We start from the raw sequence: 22,865 nt of genomic DNA on the forward strand, positions 1-22,865 counted from the left end.
TCCTGTCTGGTTTGATATATGCAGAAGTGACTGATGATTTTTTGAGTTGTTTTGGGATTATATCCATTTAGGATGGCTGTATTTTTGATAACTTCTAATTCCTAGTTTAAAGATTCTTCAGAGGAGCAGAATTTGTGTGCTCTGGAAACTAGTGATTTAATAATTGCAGATTTCTGGGATGGATAATGAGCAGAAGAATTGTGAATGTAGCGACCTGAGAATGTAGGCTTGCGAAAGACGGAAGTGGCGATGGAACCGTCTTCTTTTCTTTTGATGTGTAAATCCAAAAAAGAGATACCCTGTGGAGATTCTTTTTCTAACGTAAAGTTGATGCGATGATGAAGAAGGTTAATTTTATCTAGAAACAGTTGTAATTCAGGTTCGGGATGATTCCATACTGCAAATACGTCATCGACATATCTTAGCCAAATTTTTGGTTTGGGTTCAAAAGCGAATATTTTTTCCTCAAAGTGTTCTAGAAACAAATTTGCTAGGTTTGGTGATAAAGGAGATCCCATTGCTGTTCCTTCCTCTTGCTTGTAAATTTGACCTTTCCAGGTGAAGTAACCTGATGCAATAACAAACTTGAACAATTCATTAATACCTTCTCCTAAGGACAAATTCTCACCCTTGATGTTACCTGGTGTTTATGAGATTCCATGCTCATGCAAATTATCTTACTTTGGACAGACAGGTAGGTCTGTTCAGAAACACATCTCGGAACATCAAGACCACATTCGTCTTCTTAAACCGCAGAAATCTGGCCTCTCTCAACACGGAATTGAAAATCCAAACCATAGGATCCATTGGGAAAAGGCTAAACTTTTACATAGATCTATATTTAAACATGAACGTTTATACAAAGAAAGTTCTGAAGCCCTACTACACAGACCAAACCTAAACCGCAATGACGTTCTTACTATTCCTAAAGTATGGGAAATTATCATACAAAACTGTGTTAAATAATTAACGTTTTTTTTTTTTTTTTTTTTTTTGTACTACTTTAGCACGTTATGCACATTTTCATGAGATTCTATTGTAATCATGCGCCCTAACTGTATGTTATTCCTAATTTTTGTTTAAATACTGTACTGATGATGTCCTAAGATACTTAGGATGAAATATTTACAATTAAATAATTTTCACTGTGGTTTATACATGTGTTTCTTCTAATTATGAATGCACCACAGGTTTCGTTATTTAAAAAAGTAAGCAGGGATGATCTTGCACTTGCCAAAGAAATTTATCTTCACCTAAAGACATTCATAAATATCCATGCTCACAGTGGGATGCAAACCCACAGCTAGGAAATGGAAACACTATCCATTCACAAACCAGACACCAGCAAGAATAGAAGTTAAATCTATATTGTGCTATAAGAGAAGCTATAAAATGGTAAGGCTATCAGAATAAACTAATTTCTCAACTAAGGGGCAGTTTGTGTGAAATATAGGGATCTTGCCTTTTCGTCAACCCCACCTTCCCAGGGTGTGGCTTGTTTCCACAAAAAGGGATCCAGAAATCCCAGTAAGTATTCCTGTTGCAAAAAAAATCTTTCGTGTTAGAGGAAATGCAAACTAGCTCATCAGGTGGCAGATGATCTTAACTGCCTAATGAAATGCAACCAACCAGTGGTATTTCAAAAGGACTGAAGTGTTAAACATAATATTTAGTCTGCATAACAGGAGTCCCGGTATCTCTTCCCCCCCCCATCCTCTCCAAACATTAGAGACCCAAAGCTTCTTCCATTTCAAGGGTACATCAGTAAAAATGGTGACAGGTTGGCTGCCAGAGTCTGAGTGGTGGAATGTAGGAGGAACTATTGTGGATATACTATTGCATGCAGACTGATCTCTTTTTCTGTATGAGTACCATGTCCAAAACACTATCCTTCCATCTAATCATAAATGAACCAATAATGAAATGTGCAAATATTGACAGTGACACTGCAAAAAAACAAATCTCCCACAAAAAAACCAATCCCAACAAAAATAATAATAATAAAAAAAAAGACAAATTAAGTACAACATACAAACTGTCGCAGAATCTCCACAAGACAAAAACTCACTTCCACTTCATCAAAATCTGTGTCATAATAGCCAACGTAAATTATATTCCCATCATTTACGGTCCTCCAAACCAGACCTCATAATCTTCACTGAAACTCAAATTGCAGCCACATCCACTACTATCCACCCTCAATGTCCAAATTAAAATATATTTATTCCTCACATTACGTAGGTGCCACCTGTGCCTTTGTGAGATCTGCACTGCATGCCAGAGAATAGCCAATTTAGAATCCACTGCTTTTGATCTTCTCTAGCTCAAGTTTCCTTGCTCCATTTAATAACATTCATCTGCTGCATTAACCGATCTCTAAACAGTACTACAATGACCTAATGCAAATTGTGCTCAAGTATTAGAATCCTCAAGATCTACCATGACCAGAGACCTGAACTCAGATCTCCTAGCTATATCCTAGTGGGGAAAGGACAACCTTGTAAACTTCAATGCCACCAAATCTCAGTTCTGTCTGATCTCTCGTAAGAAAGAGCTCGCATCCCTTACCTTCAGTCAGATTTCTCTTCTCTTTGACTGATTTGCACCTTAGATCTTTCCTAGCATAGCCACATACAAAGCCCAAATCTGTGAAACTGGAATATCCATAGTTTGGCAGCCACCACAAACTATGGAATTCCCGTGTTTGGGGCGATGCACCAAAATCCTCTCTAAAATTGCTTGATTCTATCCAGAAGAGGGAAATCTGGCTAATTAATGATATCCTTCTCTCACAGACCCCCCCCCCCCTTCAGTCCCTCTTTCTCTCTTGTAGACATTCAGTTTGTGACTCTTCTGCAGATACTTTCATGGACACTGTTCTGCTGAATTGGCCACTATTATTCCTCCACTCTCCTCCAAAATAATTAAAACAAGGGCCACTCCTAACCAATATGCTTTTACAGTCCATCTTAAAACTCAAGGAACCAACTTCACTCCCTCCTCTTTTATTCCATTGTTATATGGTTTTACTTCCTCTTTATTATATATATATATATATTTGTATGTTTCACTACTCACTCATACACAGTTATTTTCCTTTTAGCTTCTGTAATAGTTTCCAATAAATTTAGCAAATCAGTTATCACCCTCCTATCCTTAAACAAGCTAAAATTCAGGCTGCTCTTAAGTTTAGTCACGTGTAATTCTTTCATTCATAAGGGCTTTGTCAAAGTATGGGACAAGGCCTTAAGATATAACCTCTGAGACAGTCCGCCTGTTAAATATTGACTAATTTATATTTCGCTGCACCAGCCAATACATAGGATAGATGAGACTCTTATCCAAGGTGGCTCTCAGAATATTACACAGTGATGAACTTTCTAATACTAATTCAACTAATCTCAATTCACACTGTCTTTGCATGCAGTCGTGGTCTGGAAAAATCAAACTATATTCATATATCCCTCCCGCTAGGTTCAATAATAATTTTATGAGTGGCTATTTGAATTCATAAGACAGGCTAGATTCAGGCAAATGCTATAAAACATATTTATTTAGATTTAAAAGATATACATGAGAAAATTAAAGTACATGGTTAACTTAATCACTTTCCTAGTAAAATTCTGATATCATTACTAACACAAGAATACATGCATAATAACTAGATCCACAGAGTTTTTCTATAAACATACAAACTTCTGGCTTAATTTAACATCATCTTCAATCACTCTCTGATCACTGCTCATATCTCAAAATATATCTCGGTTATCTCACAATATATACAGATCCCTTCTAGGGAGACATTCTTCAAAACAGGGACAGGTCACTGCCAAATTGGGATAATCTCTAAAGTTCTCTACAGCATGTCCATACACAAATTAACCTATAGAGTTCACTCAAATCTTTAATTGGAAATCAGATACTTTAACATTCTACGTTACCATCCCATGGAATGACTTTCTGTTCTATCATCAGCCTTGTCTGGACATCAAGGCACCTTTGTTCTGCGATTCTCCGGATCACTTACGATAACAGCACGGCCTGGTTCCCCGAGTCGATAAGGCGATGTGCCGCTCTGGACATTTCCTTGGTGCCGCAGGCACACATCTGGATTACCGGTCACTCGATATGGCTTAGCTACTCTGCTAAGAAGAGATAGCTAGCCTTGCCTCGCAAACATCAATAGGCCTCTCATGACTTCTACGGCCGACCCAGAATCTTCATGTTGGCGGAGAGCGCGAGCCAATGTCCACGAGCACAGGAAACAGGAACCAAAAAGCCCCGTGTGAGGGGAGCTTGACCCTTATATTCTTCCCCTTTTTTCTCGGAGATTCTCGTGCTTAGCTACATTTTTTACCGCACGGCACTCATCCACATGCACATGGCGTTCTTCCGAAAATGCGTTCTTGCTTCGCTTTCCTTATAATTTCTCTTTCCCTTAGGCCATACGTTATACTGGACGGCTAAAGTGTGACCCTTGGACTTTAGCTTACACTCAACTTGCTTTCATACAATACATAGAATGGGATACTCTAATTAAATTATAATCTTATATAAATTCCTCTATTTGACTCTGTACCAAACTGATTAAGTCTCACATTTCTTCAGTATTGCCTTAAAGTTATAATGCACATTTTTATTTCCTTGCCAAAGCACAATATTCTCTGCCTACAATTAAAGATAGTTGTTCCTGAATAAAAGTAATCTTTTGTCCCAATTTTTTGATTATTCAGGACACAACACCATCTACTTCTGGCCTTTGGAACAGTCTCCCCCCACTCTACCTTTCCTAAAGATTACAACCCTCAGCTGTTCAAACAAAATATGAAGAGACTCCTCCTTTCTTGTATTCCCCTTGCCCACACACAGCACTAGTATGCTATAAGTCTTGTGGCCTTTCGTGTGTGAACCAGATATATAAATACATCACAAAGATCTTCACTCCTCTTGGTAACTCAGATTACAATGTTCTGCAAGTTTCCTCTCTCAGTGGATGCTTTCCCTACAACCACTCTCAACTGCACTGTGTCATTTGCCACTACATAGGTACCAAGTTTGGATTATCTCTGGAATTTCTATTCTTCCTTTCCATGGTCTGACTATTGCTTCCATTCTGGTCAATTTTCACACGAAACTTTTATAGTTTCTGTATTCGGCTTTGAAATGATGTTGGATTTAATATCCACTTAATTTATGTAATTTTGCATTGCCGAATGAAGCCTTTTTGGCTCTTTATTTTAGTAAATACTTTATGCACCAACTGAGAGTTCACTTACGGAAAACACCTCTCCGACGCTTCAAGTTCCTTAGTACTTCCCCAAGATTCCCTACTGGCACCGATCTTATTCTCGATATATATGGCAGACATCCCACACAACCCAATGTCATCCATCTTAGCACTTTATGCGGATGACACAGCAGTACTTGCCAGATCTCTACGACCACATCTTGTCACTAAAAAACTGCGAGAAAACCTACTACAACTAGAACAATGGTTCTCCAAATGGAGATTACAAGTGAATCCCCAAAAGAGTACAGCGATACTTTTCACCAGAAGATTAGCAACCCCCAAGGACCTTTATCTATTCAACACCAAAATTCCCTGGCAAACAGAAACAAAATATCTTGGGGTAATTCTAGACAAAAGATTAACGTTCAACCCACACATCAAAGCCTTATGTGCGAAAGCATCTAAAACCATTGCACAACTTTACCCTCTAATAAATAGAAGAAGCAAGCTAAATACCAGAATCAAAGTACTCCTCTACCTGCTGACGATCCACCCCATAGTGACACATGCATCTCCAGCCTGGAGCCACACATCCAACACCAACATCCTCAGGCTGCAGAGAGTGCAAAATAAGTGTTTGCGCATGATCTTGGATGCACCGTGGTTTGTGAGGAACGTCCAACTGCATAGAGATACAAATATCCCTTACATCTACTCCTTCCTACTAACTACAGAGGAAAAATTCTTCTCAAAGATCTCTACTACACACCCCAACGATCTAGTTAAACAGGCAGCAAACTATGATGAAACTGACCTCTTTAAATACAAGAGGCCAAAAGCCACCCTGAACATTTGCAACAATGACTAATCTCCCCCCCCCCGGGCAAGCTCACAGCTCATAAATCTTTCCTTCAATTCATCCTCCCTATCAGACAACGAAGAATAAAAGCATCTTGCTTCACCCTTCTTGCCAATGATGTTAGGTTATGTTATGTTCCTTAGTACTGAGAGTTCTTGCTCTCTTAGGTTTCTGCCTAGTCTCTGACAAAAACCAATGAGTTTGAAACAGCTGTCAGACTAGTGAAACCTTATCAAAATGAACCAATAGGAGGTGAATATATGGGCACTTTGAGCATTCATCACTTCCTATAAGGTTTGGCTAGGGCAACTTGTAGTATGCTGGCAGTGTATTCCCACAAGCTCTCTGGTCAATTTTTGCATGAAATGAGGTTAGATTGAATTCAGTTTGCAATTGAACTACCTTCTTTGTCAATGATGGTCTGCAGTAAATTTAGAGGATACGTTGCAAGTGTTTCAAAGACTACAATGCAAGTTAACAGACTGCAAGTAGAAATATTATTTTATCTTAAAACCTTTTTTTTTTTTTTGTAAACATCTTTTATGCTTCAAGTCACAGCAGTTCTATCACAAGAATGAGTGAAAAATATTATTATTAATACAATGAAGTATAGCAGCATACTTCTTAATGGAATGCTAATAAGCTTATGTGAAGCAAACCAAATAAAGTTCCAGAAATGAATAAATAAATTAAGTATATAGTAAGATTACTTCCACACTCAACTACTTACTTTCAGTAATTCAGCATTCATAAAAGGCATGATAATATTCAGTCCATACAGGACTATATCTGCAGCTGATATTGTAGGTTCTTCAGGCTCTTGCTGATTAGGCGGTACAAATACTAAAGCTTCATCTGTCACACGCACTAAAACTTCAAAAATAAATACAAATAAGTTAAACTACTAATAATAATAATGATAATAATAATGGCTATATGCTATTATTATTTATACTCAAAATATTACAAACTCCATTATTTGATTTATTTTTTATGCAGGGATACATTATAGTAAAAATAAATTAACATCTTATTGTGCCCATATTTTATATATTATACTAAGTAAACAGAATTGATTATGTAAAACCTTACCTAGTGCCATATTGAAGTAATAACTTGAAAAAAAAAAGTTTTTTTATTTCACACAAATAACAAAAAAATCACAAGGGAGGGCCACATATTTCAGAATTAATATTACAGGCCATCGTCAGTGGTGATATTAGTTAATTACAAAGTAGAACACAAACAATGGTTTTATTTAAAAATGCAAGAGCCATGTGATGCTATACATAAGACACAATGGTATAACCGAGGAAATATTGCAATACTGATAATTCATTAGCTATTAAAAAAATTATTAATGTTTGATTAACACTTTCCAATATCTCAGATAGAGAGAGAGGCAGTCATTCTGATATAAGTCCAGATGATGACGCAAGGCTTCAGTTCTTTAAACAAGTGTTCATTTTTATACCAACAATGATGAAGTGTGTGTTTCAGACCATAGGATGTTATGGTCCTTAATGGACCATAGGAGGATGTTATGAACCTAAAGGTATTCAAGTTCAAGCAAAAACTATGTGCTTCATAGAGTTCAGAGAAAGATAAGTCCCATCAATCTACTTCAAACTCCATAATGAGAGAGAGAGAGAGAAAATAAAACTAATAATATTTTAAATTATTCTACATTTCTAATATTCTAAATAATTTTCATAAGTATCTTATCAGTAATAATATCAGTAATGGAATTATATATTAAATAATTATAATTCTTGGTAAGAAATTCTTGCTTTAGGTCCCTCCCTTTGTGAATGAAAACTACTAAGAAAGTGTGTTGCATAAATCATTAAGTGGGGTTGTGTGTGGGAAGAATTTACATATTAGCAAGGTGTTTTCATTGGCAAGAAGTTATTTCATCGATATTTCAAAATATGGAAATACATAATAGAATAAGCAAAGCTGGTGTAGTCGGAGCCAGATGAGAAAAAAAACTGTATGGAATACGAGAGAAATTGGTCAAAACACTAAATTAGCTATATACAAGAGTGTTCAAACCAATTTTTTTTTTTTTTTTTTTTTTTTACTGATGGATCTGAGAGTTGAGTAAGAATATATTAAGCAGTTGATCAAAGACAAGACCACTGATATGAGAGTTCTGAGAAAAATTAAGGAATTGAACACATGATATCAATAGCTGAACTATATTGAAAATAAAGATATTAGGAAAGAAATTGATGTTGTTATCATTCAAGAATATGTGGGTGGGCAGAACTAATCTAAGATAGTATGGCCACTTAAACAGAATAAGAGAAGAAAAGAACCAGAGAAAGACCAAGAGCTAGATGGATTAATACAGTGCTGACAAGTGATAGACTAATTTAGAGGAAAATGTCAGGACATTAGTAATAATGTAAATTTAATCATGTAGTACAGTGCTTCCCAAACTTCTGGATGTCAGGGCCCCCTTTGCAAAAATTAAAATATTTCACGGGCCCCCCCCTTGAAACAAAATCGTAATAGAGAGATATATTATTATTATCTTTATTGTATTTATATTCAATACAAAACATACACAGCGAATATTGCAAAAATCAAATGCATATATTACATTTTTGCCTCTTACCGTTTGGTTCTGAAGACGATGCGGGCTGTTCTGGTAAAATATGAAATACTGTCCTTTTTTTTTGAGTCTGTTTCTGCTTCTTCTGATTGTTCGCGAGATTTTTTTTATATTTTTTTTATCAGCCACTTATCCATCTCAGGGTTAAATTTTTTAACGTAGAATAGATCAAATAATATCACCACTTACCGATACTGGCACACCACAGACTGATAACATGAAATTAGTGAATATTACCTGAATAAGGGAATCCCCGGACTAGGAACATTTTTCTCTTTTGTGACTTTTCTCCCTTTACGGTAATTAAGTCTAACGCAAAACAGATAGCAAAGGCAGGTTATTAAAACGTGCATATGATTGGTGCGGTATTAACAAAAGATCGCACAACCGAAAGATAAAAGCATAGCTGACAATTGAGTTGAAATGCTAACGCTCTTCAACCAAATTCCATATGTGAAACTGCCATAACATTCATTATATATATATATTACTTAGTTTTAACACTTTTACGAATTTTAACACGTTCCATTGAATTTTATTGTTGCCTTGGGAAATCGAACTCACACACATCTAATTAATAACAATAGTTTTTAGTTAGATACTGTGTTTGCCAATGCAACATGTGGTTTTGTTTCAGTCTATATAGCATAGTTTCTGTATGAGGGGGATATGTGATTCATTAATTAGTGTGTTTTTATCCCAGTTGTCTCTAATTGCACTATTTGTTGAGAAATATATTACACAGACTCCTCATACCTTATTCACTGGCATAATAAAAGTACTTGTTTTTATTGCCTCTGCAGTATAGTGGCTGTTAGGGAGGGGTGTTGTTTACCACTGCAAGCAAGTTACTATCTCCCCACATGAACTTGTTTAAGCTTTTTTTCATGTGTGAAGTATATGCGAAACTTTTATTGGTAACAGAAAACTAGCTCGGATGACAGTGATAACATAAAACAAGTTTTGATATGTATATAAAGTCAATATCAACAGTCCCTGATTACGAATGGGTGATGAAAGGGACAGGAAGATGTGGAGCTTCCCTGGAGAGCATTCGAAGTAAATACAATTAACCACTGCTTTGAAATGAAACATATGAATAAGCAATATTTACTAATATTCATTAAGCGCCGAAATACACAGGAAGCAAAGTTTGTGAACCAACACCAATGTGTGAATTTTTCCTTTAAAATATAAAAAATAACAAAAAAGAAATAATAAATAATAAAAGTTAAATACGTTTCTTTTAAAATAAAAAAATCTACTTAGTCTTAAAACATTTTAAATTTGTTTTCATTATTTCAAGGCCCCCAAGGAGGCCGCGGCCCGCAGTTTGGGAAGCGCTGATGTAGTAGTCCTAGATGTACATATCAGGATACTGATGATATGATTTTACCAGATGGTCTTTTTTTTTTAAATTATACAAATTGAAAATACACATTTCACGTTTTTCTACCATTCAAGAATCTTCATGCACATATGCCATACTATCTTAATTAAACCAAATGTTATTACAAATGCCCAGTTATTGGCATCATTACAAATAATGACTTTTTTTTTTTTTTTTTTTTTTTTTTTTTTTTTTTTTAAGTACAGTACCACGAACCAACCTCCAAATGGAATGCTAGTCTTGGAGCTGCTTCATCTTAGGCACATGTGATTTAGACACATTCACACCTAGTTCTTTCCATCTCTTGTAAAAATACCTTATACTTTAGAAGCATTTTTTTTTCACCATATTCTAGAGAACATTTCAATACCTTAGCTATAAACTGTTGAGTTTGGCCTTTCTTAGCTTCTGATATGTCACTCGTTCGACCCATGTTTAGCAAATGATGAAATTATATCCGCGTACAAACGATTCCTCACACACGAGTCAGTTTCACAGCTACTGAAATATATGCTATTTCTATGCTCTCCTCAAAACCAATCAGAAAAATTTGGAATATTCTGATATTTTGAAACACATTAAAAATTATTCTAATTTTGTGAATGTTTTCAAATAACAGTTTTCTTATAATTTATACTACATTTTTATGTGTTGACATGGTAATATAATCTATAAAGTATGTAGATTTAGATGATGCTAATTTATTTCATATGAGGGTTTCCCCTCTTATCTACCCCCATTCCTTAGGATGGGTTGAGCCCTCCTAATGATGGATTAAGTATGTATTTTATGACTGTGGATCCATATGTTTTCACGGGACTGGTTTGCCTGTTCTGAGGGACGAAAAACTCCGAGTTTCCAGATGAAAAAACCCTCTACCACCGTATGAGACTGGCTAACTCACCTTTAGTCGAAAGAGATCAGATTAAAGTTCCTCCCATCATGGATGGGAATCGAACTCAGATCTTTCCGACCAAAGGGCTTCATCTATACCGTCTGAGCTATGGAGACTATGCTAATTCATATTTGGTAATAATTATTTTCTATGCATCTTTGATTATTCTAATTTTTTGATTCAGAGGTATACTATAAATTAAAGCTGCCAAGATATTATCTTGGTTTCATCCTTCATCCAACTGTAGCCAAGAAACAAATCCTTGCTTTCGTAATACTGTTGCACAAGGATGGTGCAAATGTATTCAACTAGTGACCAATGAGTATCTCATGGTGAGGCTTTTGAAAAAGTTGATTAGGGCTCGCATTCAGAAATCGATTGATAGAGAATCTCTACTTTGCAATGAACATCATGAGTATACTAAGGGAAATTCATGTTTTAGCAACTTGCTCGCATTCTATAATAATGTTACCATTGAGTTAGCCAAGGATAACGGATACACCATGATACTTGAAATGCAGGCTGTGAAGACAGCTGTGATTCAATGTTAATAAATGTAACATCATAGTGTAATTAGATATCCAATGTCTAATTATATCAGTGGGGGTTTATGTTTTGAGGGTCATATAGCAGAAACTGTCAATACAACTCAGAGAATAATTGCAATGCTGAAATGAACCTTGAAATGTTAAGATAAGGAAGTCATTTTGCTTCTTTACAAGGCCTTGATAAGACCTGACTTGGACTATTGTGCACAGCTCTGGTCTCCTGGTTTCCATTGCGAGTCTGATATAGTGGAAAGAGTGCAACAGAGTGTGTTAAAAATGATATCAGGATTGTGGAATACTAATTATGAAGACAGATTGAGAACTGTAGACTGCTGACACTAGCAAACAGGAGAAAGAGGGATGATGTGACTGAGACAAACTTCTAAAATGGTCATACAGGATTTCAGTTAATGGAATTTTTCAATTTATGGTGGGTGGGGAATTGACAAGAGGGCATCCTTGGAAGTTGAAGAAGAGTGTGAGGGCTAGATTTTTCTCTCACTCATAGGGTGGTGCATGATTAGAATGGATTGCCATTGGATGTTATGAGTGCAAGCAGTGTGAATGAATGAATTCAAGAATAAGTATGATAGCTGGTGTTTGTAGTATGTGGCCTCCCTTGATGAGTCTCTGACTCTCTGGAAGTCTCTCTTAATAATATAGTTTGGCATAAAGGTTTTTGAAGTAAATTTTTATCATACCATTTGTCTTCTATGTTTGACAACTGGACTTCCAGCTCATTTCTTTCTCTCCTCTCACTCTGATCACATGTGCCATTGGGATAGATCCTGACTTTAAAATTTGAAATTAAAGATGAGGCCTGGTTGGTGTATCCACTCTGCAACCAAAGGCTTCAGATTTGAATCATGTCATGGGGGCATGAATGCTTTTATTTTTAGAAGGATGCACAGATCTAAAAAAATACACGAAATATGTAAAATTCATAAAAAAAAAGACAGAAAAAATCCTTAACCTCCTACATATTTACAACATTTTGTGGATGAGATGCACAAAAAAAAAAGCCATACGGCTATATCCTTACGTCCATTCTCTTCATTTTTGTATATCACTTGACAAGATTTATTAATTCATATAAATCCAACCCACAAAACAATATAAATCTATGGTACATTAATGTTGAGTAGGCTACAAGGTGGGCTAGTATGTAACTACTCATAACTACCCAAGAACAAAAAAACACCTAAAAACATTCCCAAATATACATACATGCAGAAGGATCAAAACCAAACATTTATTGGTTGTCACTTTTACATTTATTCAAATTTTATTTTAATTTTATTTAAATCCCACCCATGTACTATTATAAACCTGTAGTAAATTAGTAGTGTCAGTGAGCTAAGGGTTAGTGATCTGGAAATTTTCTGCTAAACACCAAACAAGAAACTGCTATAAGCCTTTCTGAAGGCATCCAAAAAAAAACTAACACAGGCATCAGGTAATGAAATTCACATAACACCTAAAGATGATACTAATGCCCCACCGATACTCATGTTTATAGTGTGATTCAAACAACCAGTCAATGTTGGCTGGAGAGTATTCACTTTTCCAACCTGCCAATACATCACAAAGATACTGCACTCCCCTGGTTATTTGACAAACCTTGTGCCATACACTGAGCAAAATCCTTGTATCTCCAAACCAGTCTTTCAGTGGAATATGATATGTTAACAGAATTCTGGATATACATGCATATTTAATAAAAGATACCTGACAAACATGTTAGCACCACATATAGGAAAAACAGACTCATTCATAAAGAACAGTTTACATTTCATCCAGAAGATAAAGGATGTTAATATAGAATCTTCAGGTGTTTTAGCAAGCTTGGATATAGTCAGCCTCTTCACTAATGTACGAGAAATGATACAGTGACTCTTCTTGAAAATCTTTTTCCACCAGACGTTGTAGAACTATACAAACACTGCATGAATAATACATTTTTCACATTCCAGGACAAATTTTGGGGACAAAAGGAAGGACTAGCAATGGGGTCTCCCCCCCCCCTCTCCCCAGCTTTAGCCAACCTCTTCATGGAAAACTTTGAAACTAATGCTCTAAAAAACTATCAAAAGAAACCTGAGAGATGACTATGGTATGTGGATGACATTTGTCATTTGGCTAGGAACGACAGATGAATTAATTGTTTTTTTCCACCAGACATTGTAGAACTATACAAACACTGCATGAATAATATGTTTTTCATTTCATATAATTCACTTTGGAAATAGAACAACATAAAAAATTACCTTTCCTAGATATCCTCATAGAAAAAATGAAGAAGAAAAATGTTTAACCTTTTCCGTTTACAGAAAATCGACAACTACAGGAAGATTTCTTAATGCAACCTCACACCACCACCCCTCACAAAAAATAGGTCTAATAAAAACCTTGAGAGACAGCGCATATAAGATATCCAGCACAGAAAAAAAGCGAAATGAGGAATTACAACACTTAACACAGAACCTCACACTTAATGGATTTGAGCCAAAAACAATCAAGAAAATCCTGAACAGCTCCTACAACCAACATAGAAAAAACAAGATTTCAAGAATGCAATCTCACTATAGATCAGAAATGTCACAGGCAGATTAGCGACATTGCTCCACAAGTACAACTTAAAAGTAAATTTTCTCCCTTTAGAAAAAATATCAAGATTCCTATATCTACTGAAACCTTCGCACCATCCTATAAAAAAACTAGGGGGTCTATCAAATCTATTGTTCTTGTGGCATTTGTTACATAGGCCAGATGGGAAGGTCAGGAGAAATCCATATGACAGAACATAAAAAAGACGTAGAAGAAAGAAGAGAACACAAATCAGGCCTAGCTTCCACTGGGAAAAAACTTTGGGAAAAAACAATCATGACATATATTGATGAAAACTGTTTCACAAGGAAATTCAAGGAAGCAGCAAAAATGCTTAGAATTCCTATACAGTGCAACAAAAACAAAGGTTTGATATTACACCAAGTGTGGTGGGCATTCATAAAAAATCTAACTTCCTCAGATCTTGAACATAACACACATGAAGCACAGAATGTGACAAATTGTGCAACAAAAAAAAAAAGCAATCTCTGCAACGAATTCAATTCAATACTTGAAACTGGCCGACCTGATTGTGCACAATGTGACAACAAATTGTGATGACAACAAATTGGACTATTGTGCCCAGATTTGGTCATCTGGTTTTCAGAAAGATGAAGAGATGTTGGAGAGGGTCCAGAGGCGACTGACTAGGGTAGTTTCTAACCTCGGGAATGTCGAGTATGAAGAAAGATTGAGAAGATGCAACTTACAGTCTGATGGACAGGAGGAGGGGAGATATGATAGAAACCTACAAGTTATTAAGGGGTTGTTATAGGATCAATGCTGGAGAGGTTCTACAGAAAATAGTGGGGGATCAGAGGTCATCCCTGGAAGCTGTATAAGGAGGGTGTGAGTAGGGGAGTGAGAAGCAGGTTTTTTTTTCATGCAGAGTTGTGAATGATTGGAATGCCTTGCCTGAGAGTTTGGTGTCTGCAGAGAAATTGAGTGTGTTTAAAGCATGGTATGATGAGTTGTGTGTTTGATAAAAGGACCTCCTAGATGAGTCTTTGACTCCATGGGGAGTCTTGGGTAATAATAATGATAAATAACAATGTTCCAACAAACATTCAGTAACGAATGTTTCAATTTTTTTCAATATTACAGTTAGAAACATCTAATGGACTATGAATTTAATCTTTGTTAGTTGTGTTTAACTTTTTTTTATACACCAATGCCCCTGGTGATGTAAGTCATACGACTCACGAAACTTGTCAGGTTTTTCACGTATCCTATTCGTATTTAATAAACATGTGGTCTCGATACTGGAATCTCTCTCTCTCGAACTACTGAACCACAGAAACCTTCACACACATAACATAAGTATATTTTTTTATGATCATCCAAGTGGATGGTGGCTGACTTTCCAGTCTCTTTCAAAAAAAAAGTAAACTCTGTAATGAATTCAATCCTACTTGAAACTGGTTGACCTGATCTGTCTCTACATTTTAGTCTACTAAGCTCCACCTTTACTTTTTGTGTTTGTTACAATCTAAGATGTCTAATAAATTACTGGAAGTATTAAACTGTTATTTATTCATTCCTTTTTATTGTTTTTGCATGAACATCTAACATGAGTATGCTGATCTAGAGAATGGATCAAAAACCAGGAGTGTCTCATGCCTAAATTGTATACAAAGCCGATGTAATGATAGAAGTCTAATGTAACGAAGGCAGTTATTTAGTTATTGTAACATCTTCTTCATATGTATCGAAAGCTGCTTGCCTATATTGTAATATCCTTATTCTAATTAGCAGTGCTATACGTAACCTTTGTAACCTTTCTTACTTATTCTATTGCATACTATGTTTATCCACCTTTCGTATTTACTTAGTTGTATGCCTATGAACACAGGAAAATTTATTTGTAAGACTGCGCCACCAGTATTTCTAAATCGGCACAAGACATAGTAATACATTTGGTAGATCTCTCTCTCTCTCTTACTAGTATAAAATCCTTCAATAAAGTTTATGTAAACAGTCATGGTTCTGAAGTACTTAAATTACACTTTTAATGCCTTAGCTGTTTCCTGCTCACAAGTGTGAGTTTATTTAGGAATAGTGCATTGTTACTCTCTCTACCTATCCTTTAGACTTTCAGCATAAAGAAACAAACGTTCCCTTTTCAATACTAAATAACTGTACAAAATAATTATTCAATTACTTCTCTGCTCATTAAATCAAATTATTAAACTTCTAATTTACTCACAAAGAGGATAGCAAACTATGCCAAGTTATTTCACAAATCTTATGCCAATTATTAACATTCCATATGACTCTCTTATGGACACTTCTTATTACTATTAACTTAATTCTTATCAGTTCATCTATAACGTATCTCCTAGAATAATAAGGAAATGTACAACAAATGATGAAACAAACTTACAGAGGCTCTGTGTCGCACTGTCAATCAAAGGTCTTGCACTAAAGTCACTATGCTTTTTTTTTTTTATCTTGGATCTTAGGCTTCCTTATGGCGTGTCTTGCTTGCGGCATCTCGTCGGGATTTTGGACTGCAATCTGCACTGCTTGAATAGCTCTGGCAAAAGGTTTCAGCATACGGACAACTTCTCCAGCACTTGAAGTTTGCTTCTGTGGCTATTGGCTTCAGTTGATCTCCCTCGGCAAAAAGACAATCGACCGACACTTGGCTCAGGTATTTACATCGGCTGTGCTCTCATCATTCCCATTTTTCTCCTCTGGTTTGGGCTTGTCATAACCTCTGGTCCTCTGAATCCTATTCCCAGTATTTCTGCCTCTAACTGCCGATGACGGTAACTCTGACTGCCGACTCCCTGGTTCTCTGCTGACCACAATGTTCGGCTCAGTCCCTTTTTATTTCACGTTCTCCAGGACCTTGCACCAAAGGTTGTAACCCTCAAAGAATTCAGCAAGACTCCTTGATCTTCTGTTAAGACCAACCCATTCTTTCTTCTCCTCCGTGCATTGCTTTATTAAAACACTTAAGGAATTGAACAATGTAGTTAAGGATATAAAATAAATTACACTTTAATAAATATTTTCCGATATTTCGGCAACGTCACGTTGCCATTTTCTAAAGGAACTTACAAAAAAAGGCATGTGCACGTAGGCACTACAGACACAGTAACTGGAAATGAAGAGATGAAGCTATTGTTCTCCTAAAAGTCCTGATGGTGCCCTCTAGCAGGCTAAGTAGGTGTTCTTGGCCGTTGGGCTGAAGGTCTGCTGATGTAAGCCTCCCAAATTTGGGGCAGTCACATACAACCAAATTTGTTGAAGTTTTGAGAATTTCTTAGGGCTGAGGCTGATTCTATAAATAGTCTTTTGAATTTGTATTTGCTACGGTTGACTTTGACCGCTCCACTAAAGACCAACCACTTCCCCTAGACCTACCTGGTGTATACCAGGTCCCTTGCAGTTGTAAACTGTCTTACTTTGGCCAAACAGGCACGACAGCGAATATCAGAATTTCTGAACACAAGGACTATATCCGTTTTCACAAGTACAGCCATTCTGGTCTTGCAGACCATGCTCTGGATACACGCCACAGAATACGGTGGAAGAAAGCTACAGTAATACACCATAGCAAATACAAATTCGAAAGACTATTTATGGAATCAGCCTCAGCCCTAAGAAATTCTCCAAACCTCAACAAATTTGGTTGTATGCGACTGCCCCAAATTTGGGAGGCTTACATCAGCAGACCTTCAGCCCAACGGCCAAGAACACCTACTTAGCCTGCTAGAGGGCACCATCAGGACTTTTAGGAGAACAATAGCTTCATCTCTTCATTCCCAGTTACTGTGTTTGTAGTGCCTATGTGCACGTGCCTTTTTTTGTAAGTTCCTTTAGAAAATGGCAACCTGACGTTGCCGAAATATCGGAAAATATTTATTAAAGTATAATTTAATTTATATCCTTAACTACGTTGTTCGATTCCTTAAGTGTTTTAATAATGCATAACCAACGTATAAGCCTGTCTATGAGAATCAACATCATCCACGGAGATACAATCGCAAGGAAGGCCCGCCAATATGGTAAATTGAAGTTGAAGCTGTCTAGACAATTAAATCGTCTAACTTTCCTGAAACGCTGCCGGGATAATAAAGTAATCCCGAACTGTGTAAAATTCAAGCACCGTTTTGTTTCAAAAAAAGCTCTCCGAATATATAACCGTGCCAGCTATGCGTTGCTACACGAACAAATCACCCCCACACGTTTTTTCTTAGCGGACATTAACGAAGCGATTCGTGCCATCAAAGATGAGCTTTCATGCACTTTAAACCACGAACTTTGGTCGATTTTACGTGACGTCTCATGTACCGCTGCCGACAAAGAATTTGAAAAAATACGAGACCGACAGATGAAAAAATTCGAAAAATTAAAAAAGAACTCTACCATCCTTCCAAAACTTGCTACCAATACCGTAATCAACCTTTCTTCAGTCATCCTGAAGCAATCAACGCGCTGTAATGTGGCCACAACTTCGCCATTGCTCCCAAAAAAATACCTAGTGAGGATATTATGATCCAGATCAAACGCGGAATCCGCCACCTTCCACATCAAGTCGCCAACAGTGTAAGACTGGATGTAGCTTGTGTCCTTTCCAAAGCAATCCCACCAAAAACCAACATATCCAACAAGGAATATAAAGCTCTACAGGAAATGAAGAATAATAAAGAAATAGTTATCACCAAAGTGGATAAGGGAAATGCAACTGTAGTCCTTAACCAAAAGGACTACACAGGTAAGCTGAATGCTCTTCTATTAGATCGGGCTACTTACCTCCCCATCAATTACAATCCCACTAACTCTCAAATTAGAAAACTTCACAGGCTCCTTAAGAGAGAGACACTTCTTGGCCTGTAGAAGTTACCAACAGATTAAAGCCATTTAACTCTATAACCCCCAGTATTTACGGACTCCCAAAAATACATAAAGAAAATGTGCCATTACGTCCCATAGTGGATGGCATTGATTCCCCGACATACAAATTAGCTAAACATTTGGCCAAAGAGCTCACACACTATACTGGCAACACACCATCACACATAAAAAACTCAGCCCATTTCAAAGCCAGCATAGAAAACCTTACACTCCAACATACTGACATAATGGTCAGCTTTGACGTCTCCTCTTTATTCACAAATGTCCCACTCAAGGAAACTTTAGAGCTAATCCAAGCTAAATTTTTTCCTGATATCTCAGCCTTATTTCAGTTCACAATGAAGACAGGGGACAGCCATGGGTTCACCACTCTCCCCACCCTTGGCCAATTTCTTTATGGAGACCTTTGAAGAAAAAGCCTTAGCCTCTGCCCCACAAAAACCAACCATATGGCTTCGCTATGTTGATGATGTGTTCACTATTTGGCCACATGGCTCTGAAACACTTCTCTCCTTCTTAACACACTTAAACAACCAACACCCCAGAATCAAATACACCCTGGAAAAAGAGAAAAAAAAAACAGCCTCCCTTTCCTAGACACACTAATCACCCGCCAGCCTAATGGAACCTTGGTTTTCTCAGTTTACAGAAAACCCACCCATACAGACAGATACATTCACCAACAATCCCCCCCCCCACAACAATATGGAGTAGTGAAAACACTATACAACAGGGCTAAACTAATCTGTTCAAATGACTTGACCCTAAACACTGAACTAAATCACATCCTCAACACTTTCTCAGCCAATGGCTATCCCCCCAAAAAAGTCCAAAAAATATTTGAACCTACAAACCACAGATCCCCTCCCCCCCCTCCATAACAAGGATTACTCTAAATCCATCACCATTCCCTACATCCGAGGCACCTCGAAAAAGATTACCAAAATCTTAAAAAAGCATGACCTGGCCTCCTGTTACAAACCTTACAGAAAATTGGCATCCCTTATCCGCTCCACTAAAGACCAACCACTTCCCCTAGACCTACCTGGTGTATACCAGGTCCGTTGCAGTTGTAAACTGTCTTTGGCCTAACAGGCAGGATAGAACATCAGAATTTCTGAACATCCGGTTTCACAAGTACAGCCATTCTGGTCTTGCAGACCATGCTCTGGATACACGCCACAGAATATGGTGGAAGAAAACTACAGTAATACACCGTAGCAAATACAAATTCTATTTATGGATTCAGCCTCAGTCCTAAGAAATTCTCTCCAAACCTCAACAAATTTGGTTGTATGCGACTGCCCCAAATTTGGGAGGCTTACATCAGCAGACCTTCAGCCCAACGGCCAAGAACACCTACTTAGCCTGCTAGAGGGCACCATCAGGACTTTTAGGAGAACAATAGCTTTATCTCTTCATTCCCAGTTACTGTGTTTGTAGTGCCTACGTGCACGTGCCTTTTTTTTGTAAGTTCCTTTAGAAAATGGCAACATGATGTTGCCGAAATATCGGAAAATATTTATTAAAGTATAATTTAATTTATATCCTTAACTACGTTGTTCGATTCCTTAAGTGTTTTAATAATGCATAACCAACGTATAAGCCTGTCTACGAGAACTGTGCATTGCTTTAATCTTATCTTGTTGGGCAGCGGAAACTTGTCTGAAGCTTGCCGATCTCTTAGACACTGACTTTGAAGGTGTTTATACGCAGAGCTCGTAAGCAACCTCCTCATACGCTTCAATCGTAAACAACTTTCTTATGCTCTCATATAGAGCTATTATACAAAGTTCCGTTGGCAAAGCATTGCCTTTGTTTTTGACAATAGAGAAATTTTTGTTAAAGCAGTAAGTACAGTCAATTCCCATAGGGTTATTTACAACAATATTTAGCATAAAACATATAGAGACAAAGAAGGTTATTTTTGTAACATTCTCATGGGACTTGACCTCTGTAAAAATCGATGTAAAGCACTTTAGCATTTCCAGGCGACATCGAGTTTTACACTGACATATGCATTTATACAGTATGGCTCATATTCAGAGATTTCATGATGTTCTATAAGTTACTATCACTTCCTTCCAAAAGAAGACAAATTATCAATAGACATATGTACAAATGCCACATCAGCAACAATAATGACTGACTAAATTTAAAGTAAACTACATATGGCCATTAAATTTAAAAAAAAAATTACTTGTATGGATTAATTACCAGATGGAGAAAAGTCTATGAAATCTTTGGATAACAAATCAGTAAGCAACTGCATCAAAATCAAAATATCTTGATACTGCTCCTCTTCTGCACTAACGTCAAGGCTCACTTTACCTAACATAAATGAAAACCAAAAGATATTCAAATAATCTTACAACTTTGTAATGTAATTTATTTGCAGCACATATGTCAATTTAACAGGTAGGGACAATACATGGAATCCTAAAGTACATTGCTCAAAACAATTAGGGTATATTTTAGTTTCTGTCGAGTAATTATAAATTTCTGCAAATAATTATAACTATTGGGTACTTTATACATGAATAAATATTTCTTACTTATGGATAGGGTGTAATTGATGAGATATTGTTTAAATAATCAATATTTATTATAAATTGTGTTACATTTGTAAATTATTTTTATAACTTTATAATTTACAAGAAAACTAAAATATCCCCTAATCGTTTTATGCAGTATAAATACCATACGCTATTCCATGAAATTTCTCCCTCCTGAATGCATAAAAACTGATATAACTATGCAATATGAAAATTGTGTAACATATAAAAGAGTTAACAATTTACTCAGAATTTATTTCTATCTAGCATGCTGAATAATGAGTAGAAAGAGTTAACAGCATTCCAGAAAAGGTGATGAAGGACACTGCAGGCAACACTATGAAGACAGGTGACACTAAAACCAGGATATGATGTTTATTAATAAAATAATATTTATTAACTTATTTGCTGATATTCTGCTGATTTTATATCCAGCATCTTCAAAGCACAAAAACAGTTTGTCAGTACACAAAATAACAATTTGGTATAGAGTGAGACTAGTTTAAAAAATTGTAATGGACAAAACAAGAAACTAAGGTCCTTTAGGCACATCTGGGTTGGAAAAAGAAGAAAGAGCTGGAAAACAAGTATTAATCATATCTTAAAAGGACAGTCGCCCAGATTTTTGGTAAATTTATGCAGCCATATTTGTTGAGGTTTGAATTAAGTTTTAAAGCTCCTGTTGATTCCAAAATTGATCTCTCTGACTTATGACATCTCTGTAGCACTTTTGTTTTCTTTCAATAGATTGTGTGTGAAGGGGGTATCCAAGGAATGGTCTACTAGAACACTTGCCATAACAATAGTGCCAGATGTATTTTTTATGTTCACCAAGAAGGATGTCAACAGTTCTTTCTATCTGTCCATAGTAAACCTGATCTCAAGAACAGGGCACTTCATAAACTCTTGGATGTGATAAAGACGATTGTCCTTAGGTGAATGGATGAGAGTTGCCAATTTGACATAAGGTTTAAATATGGTGCATAGGTGATATTTATTAAGCACTCTAGATATCTTTTCAGATGTCTTGAATGTATGAGATGGTAACAGTTTTGCTGTAGTCTTGTGTGGTAGGCAATGGAGGGGATTTCTGGGGAGCATTTAGTATTTTTTCTATCCTATGGGGGATTATAGCCATTGACTAAAAAGGCATGATGTGAGTGAGTTCGGCAGCAAGAGCATTGTCATTAGAACAAATAGCTCTAGCTCTGTGAGTTAGTGTTTTTAGGATAACATACTGATAACAAAACTGACAGCCATTGCTTTCTATGCTGGCAAAAGTGTTTAAGATACTC

At 36.5% G+C, this 22,865-nt stretch overlaps 1 protein-coding gene across 1 annotated transcript in view; it reads right to left on the reverse strand.

Moving 5' to 3' along the window:
- Nucleotides 1-22,865, reverse strand: part of LOC150094192 (exportin-4-like) — a 541,216-nt gene that overhangs the window by 72,965 nt on the left and 445,386 nt on the right. The window contains exons 19-20 of the mRNA XM_090412419.1: nucleotides 21,233-21,346; nucleotides 6,820-6,962 (exon numbers count right to left, since the gene is read on the reverse strand). Of these exons, the coding sequence (XP_090268545.1) occupies nucleotides 6,820-6,962; nucleotides 21,233-21,346 (257 nt within the window). The remainder of the gene's footprint in view (nucleotides 1-6,819; nucleotides 6,963-21,232; nucleotides 21,347-22,865) is intronic.

Source organism: Typopeltis vanoorti, chromosome 22 (genome assembly GCF_054136105.1).
Source record: "Typopeltis vanoorti isolate ZY-2024b chromosome 22, IOZ_Tvanoo_1.0, whole genome shotgun sequence".
Lineage (NCBI taxonomy): Eukaryota > Metazoa > Arthropoda > Arachnida > Uropygi > Thelyphonidae > Typopeltis > Typopeltis vanoorti.